The 5902-nt window shown below is 53.0% G+C and overlaps 1 protein-coding gene across 1 annotated transcript in view; it reads right to left on the reverse strand.

Annotated features, from left to right (window-relative positions):
- The window catches only part of LOC107124085 (homeobox protein meis3-B-like), an 82256-nt gene that overhangs the window by 35343 nt on the left and 41011 nt on the right, over positions 1–5902 (reverse strand). The window contains exon 7 of the mRNA XM_015427474.1: positions 2008–2134. Within this exon, the coding sequence (XP_015282960.1) occupies positions 2008–2134 (127 nt within the window). The remainder of the gene's footprint in view (positions 1–2007; positions 2135–5902) is intronic.

The following is a 5902-nucleotide window of genomic DNA, read 5'->3' on the forward strand; positions in this document are numbered from 1 at the left end:
AGCAGGAACTCGTTAGCATAATAGGCCCCACCCAACAGCAGAAACTCATTAGCATATTAGGCCACACCCCCATGTTACCAGAAGTGTGCTCATCCAGCCACACCCACTTTTTGCTTCTTATTCTGTTTACCTTGTTTGTTGCCAGGGCTTTTTTTGTAGCAGGAACTCCTTTGCATGTTAGGCCACACTCCCCTAATGTAGCCAATCCTAATGAGTTTCTGCTGTTGGGTGGGGCCTATTATGCTAATGAGTTCCTGCTGGGCGTGGCCAACTCGGGAGCCAGCCAGAACTCCATTCCTGTGCATTCCTGCCCAAAAATAGCCCTGAGTCCTTCGGTACCTATTTATTGACTTGCAATGCCTTGCTTTCGAACTGCTAGGTTGGCAGGAGCTGGGGCCGGAGACGGGAGCTCACTCTGTCATGCGGCACACTCGGGTCTCAAACTGCCGAACTACCGACTTTCCAGTCTGCAGTTCAGTGTCTTAACCACTGATAACAGGCCCTAGGGATGAGTCACACATGACCGTGTTCACGTGGCAAATGCCTGGACAGCAAAACAGAAGCTTTACGTGCAGAGCTCCAAACTCGATTTCCAGGCGTGCAGGGCCTCAACTCTGACAGCAGAGCCCAGGAAAAGAAGAAGGCCTCGGCCTACCTCCTGCCTCAGTTTACCAACCTGAAACAGCCTAAAGGAGACACTATTTCCCCTCTCGGGGCAAATCGACAGGCACCGTAGGAGAAGAGGAGGATTGGATTTATACCCCGCCCTTCACTGCCCGAAGGAGTCTCAGAGCAGCTGACCATCTCCTATCCCTTCCCTTCCTGTGGGGCCGAGAGAGTTCTCCTGAGGACTGCCTTTGAGAGAACAGCTCCGAGAGAGCTTGTAACTGACCCAAGGTCGCACCAGCAGCTGCGCGTGGAGGTTCTCCCAGATTCGAGTCTACGCCCTAACCACTATACCAAACTGTCCTGCCCAGCGAGACAAGTAACAGTCCCTCTCGGGTTGTTCCAAGTCAGGGAAACGGGACTCCGATAGGCTGTAGAACGGGCAGAAATTCAACAGGTGAGCGCCCTCGCGTTGGGCAAGGGGGAAGGCCTTTGCCTGTTGAACGTCTGCCTGGCGCACAGCCCTCCGGCCAGGAAACCAGGGACAAGGCCGCCCCGCCCCAACCCCTCCACCCCCAGCCTGCCTCCTCCTCTACGCCTCCACGCCCCTCTTTGCAAATCCTTTAAGGAGAAGGCCTGGATTTAGCGGGGATTTCCACAATGCCTCCACTGGGGCTGTAATTATTTTGACCCCCCCTCCCTTTGCCCGACCGAGCACAGTTCAAAGAAGGACATGGAAGGGGGCCCTCTCCGCATTGCCCCCAGGAGGAACCCGCGGGCGGCTACCAAAAGAGCTCAGGTTGCAAAAAAAAAACCCCTCTCCCCACTGGCCGGGTGGAGTAAGACAAAGCCCTCCCCCCCCACCTCTGCCCCACACATGCCCTGCCTAATTAACCTGACAGAGCTGATCACAGGAGCGCCACAAGCAAGGAGCCCCGGGGTTCAAAGGGTTAAGGAGCCCTGCATTTCAAAAGAGAAATCAACACTTGTAGCCCACAATGAGTGGGAAGGGGAGGGGGGGTCGGGGGTCACTGCCGGAGCTCTAGGAAGCCCTGGTAGCAACACTAACGGTTAATTAAGAGCAGGCCCCTGGAAGCTCCTTTCATTAGAGCCGCTCGCAGTCAAGGGCAGAGACGAGGCAGGGAAAGCCATCAAAGAATTTTTTAAAAATCAAAAATCGGGGGTTCGGAGGGCTACGTATGTGTATGTCTCTCCTTTGGGAGAGTCTGCCGGCACACAGTGACCATTGGAGTAGACAGACTGGGCGGGGGGGAGTTCTTCATAACGGGTATATTCCGCCGCCCGGCGGTGCCATGGAGCCTCCACCTTCAGGAGCAGTCTACCTGATAACCGACCACCAGGGGCAAAAATACATGGGAAGGTGCAAGGTCTCAGGCTGACCCTTGCTGGGATAGATCGGCCCGATCCGGTACAGGCAGGAACGGGCCCGATCCGGTGCCACGCCGAAGGGACCAAGAGTAGGTTCCCAACTCTCAAACAGGAAATTCCTGGAGATTTCGGTGTGGGTCTAGAGGAAGGCAGGGTCTGGTGAGGGAAAGGACGTCAGAGAGGTAGAATGTCGGATTGCCAGACTTCAGTTAGTTTATAAGATTGTGCACGGGACAGAGCAGGTCGAGAAAGAAGGACTTTTCTCCCTTTCTCACAAGACAAGAACTCGTGGGCACTCCATGAAATTGCGGAGCAGTCGGGTTAGAACGGATCAAAGGAAGTCCTTCTTCACCCAAAGAGTGATGAACACGTGGAATTCACGGCCACAGGAGGTGGCGGCGGCTACAAGCATGGACAGCTTCAAGAGGGAACTGGATAAACATCTGGAGCAGAGGTCCATCAGTTTAGGGCTGTGGTGGCTCAAGTGGTTAAGACGCTGAACTGCAGACTGGAAGGTCGGTAGTTCGGCAGTTCGAGACCCGAGTGCCATATGACGGAGTGAGCTCCCGTCTCTGGTCCCAGCTCCTGCCAACCTAGCAGTTCAAAGGCAAGAAATTACAAGTAGATAAATAGGTACCACTTCAGTGGGAAGGTAACAGTGTTCCATGTGCCTTGGTGTCTAGTCATGCCGGCCACATGACCATGGAAATGTCAACAGCGCTGGCTCTTCGGCTTGGAAACGGAGATGAGCACCACTCCCTAGAATCAGATTCAACTGGCTTTCGAGCAAGGGAAACCTTTACCTTTCTTACAGATAGGAACTCTCGGTCTGGGGCAAGGGATGCTCTGTCGTCTTGGTGCTTGGGGGTCAACAGCGGGAGGGCTCCTAGTGTCCTGGCCCCACTGCTGGACCTCCTGAGGGCACCTGGTATTTCTGGCCACTGTATGACACAGAGTTTTGGACAGGATGGGCCATTGGCCAGATCCAACATTGGCTTCTCTTATGTTCTTATGTTCAAAAATTCTTCTTTGTGAACTACCGGCATTGAGGTTTTGAGCGAGCGATTTGGCTAAATCAAGTCTGCTCCGGAGCCCTCCTTCCTGAGCGAAGACAAAAATGTGTGAGCCGGAGGCTAAAAAAGCTGTGAGCTAGCTCACACTAACTCAGCTTAGAGGGAACACTGCCCAACCTGGTCTTCAGACTCATTATTGCAATACAATCTATTCATTTTCTTTTTTTGAAAAAACCCTCCACTTTTATTTCACAGTGAGTTGGATACATAGGGGATTGGATCGGAAGGCGGGGGGAGGCATACTTCAGGCTAGTACTGAGCCCAGACCTGTGACGCTCAGGACTCGGAAAGGATGCGCAGGTTCCCACCAGTGTTCCCTCTAAGCTGAGTTGGTGGGAGCCAGCTCACAGTTTTTTAGCCTCCGGCTCACACAATTTTGCCTTGGCTCAGGGAGGGATGGCTCCGGAGCAGACGGATTGATGCAGCGTCCTAGTCGCTCACTCACCACTTCAATGCCCGTAGCTCACAAAATTGCATTTTTGCTCACGGGATTCCGCAGCTTAGAGGACACATTGGTTCCCACTGGATGAAGAGACCTTGGCTTGCGAGGTCCCCGCTGCTGGTGGCACTGGCTGCCCCGCCCCGCCCCGCACCCCCCCTCTCCTCTCCTCTCCCCCCCAAAAGGCCTTTCTGTTCAGCTCCCAGCCTGATAGCCCCAGGGCAGATGAAAAATGCAGGATTGTAGCTATAGGCAAATGAATGCGCCGCTTGCATTAGCTGCGCATGGGAAAGGCAAGGAACTTGGGGGGTGGAAGCCGGGGGAGGTGCAAGCAGCGACCACGTCGCCTTCATTACCAGCGATCTGTCAGGGGCGATTATTTTCCAACCCCCCCCCCCAACTCTTTTATTTCGGCTTGTGGATGTCGCAAAGACGGAACGATGCTTTTTTTCTCCCCTTTTTAAGTAGCGGGGAGCGTGTTTGGTTTCGATAGGCTGATGGGGGTGGGGGGGAGGCGAGGAATGGCAAAGGTTGCGTTGTGTTATTATTTCATCCCTTCCCTGCGAACAGAAGCTGGAGACAGTCGGTCATCTGTGAGGGGAGGGATTTGATTTCCGACGGGTCGTACACGGGTCTCACAGCCATCCGGACCAAACAGGGTTTTAAGGAAACATCCCGACGAAGCCTGCGGAACCTGTTTGGCCAGAGGCAAAAAAAGGCGGGAAGAAGAGGAGGAGGAGGAGATTGGATTTATACCCTGCCCTTCACTACCCAAAGGAGTCTCAGAGCGGCTCACAAACTCCGTTCCCCTCCCCTCCCCACGACAGACACCCTGTGAGGTAGGTGGGGCTGAGAGAGCTCTCTCGAGGACTGCGCCTGAGAAGAAGAAGAAGAGATTGGATTTATACCCTGCCCTTCACTCCCCAAAGGAGTCTCAGAGCGGCTCACAATCTCCTTTCCCTTCCCCTCCCCAAAACAGGCACCCTGTGAGGCAGGTGAGGCTGAGAGAGCTCTTTTGAGAACTGCCCTTGTGAGAACAGCTCTGACAGAACTTGTGAGTGACCCAAGGTCACACCAGCAGCTGCATGTGGAGGAAGAGAAGAGGAGATTGGATTCATACCCTGCCCTTCACTACCCAAAGGTGTCTCAGAGCGGCTTACAAACTCCTTTCCCTTCCCCTCCCCACATCAGACACCCTGTGAGGTAGGTGGGGCTGAGAGAGCTCTCTCGAGGACTGTGCCTGAGAAGAAGAAGAGATTGGATTTATACCCCGCCCTTCACTCCCCGAAAGAGTCTCAGCGTGGCTTACAAACTCCTTTCCCTTCCCCTCCACACAACAGACACCCTGCGAGGTAGGTGGGGCTGAGAGAGCTCTGACAGAAGCTGCTCTTTTTCAAGAACAGCTCTGACAGAACTGTGGTTTGCCCAAGGACATCCAGCAGGTGCAAGTGGAGGAGTGGGGAATCAAACCCGGCTCTCCCAGATTAGAGTCCACGCACTTCACCACAACACCAAACTGAGAGCAGCCAGATCTCTTTCGACTCCCCGGGGAACAAAATGGCTGACTCTCGCCAGGCCCAAGGCAAACCGCAGACACAGGCCCGTAGCCAGGATTTTGTGACTTGTGACTTTGTGACTTCCATCTCTGAGCCCTTAAAAAAGCAATATGTAAGAGAGAAAAATTCCACGTGAAACTGTACACGAGTCGTTTCCACGACCTTCCCGTTTCCAAACCTGCATATCTGCTGTTGCAGATAAGTGTCCTGAACATGCACGGTCTCTCTTTGGCAAAACCGACCCCTCACCACTCCAGATCTCAGCTGAAGCATTTTCTGAAACACGTCTGACTTTCCTTGGGAGCTGATATGACAACGTGTTTAGCCTCGGAAGCGCATACAAACACAAGCGTGAGAACTGAACAACCAAAAGAACCTTGGTTTACAACATTCCGAGGTTAGGTCGGCAGATGCCTCCGCCAGCCCCTGCCATAGATCTTAAACATTCACAGCATTTGACCAATTACACGATCGGGAACCAGTTCTGCGACGCTTGTCAAAACTGGCATTCAAACCATTGAGTTTAGCGAGTTGAACCAGAGTCAACTTTGTTAGTCAACAGGAAGCCACATGTGTTGACTCTAACCAATCTGTTATCAAGTGAGAAAAGCCCGCGAATCGTGTAGGAGGTCTTACAGTGTGTGACTGCAATAAAAAAAGGCCAAAGCTATGCTGGGGATTATTAGGAAGGGTATTGAAAACAGATCAGCCAATATCCTAATGCCCCTCTATAAATCAATGGTGCGACCTCATTTGGAATACTGTGTGCAGTTCTGGTCACCACACCTTAAAAAGGATATTATAGCTTTGGAAAAAGTGCAGAAAAGGGCAACTCGAAT

The sequence above is a fragment of the Gekko japonicus genome, unplaced genomic scaffold (assembly GCF_001447785.1).
Source record: "Gekko japonicus isolate JY-2015 unplaced genomic scaffold, Gekko_japonicus_V1.1 scaffold3440, whole genome shotgun sequence".
Taxonomy (NCBI): domain Eukaryota; kingdom Metazoa; phylum Chordata; class Lepidosauria; order Squamata; family Gekkonidae; genus Gekko; species Gekko japonicus.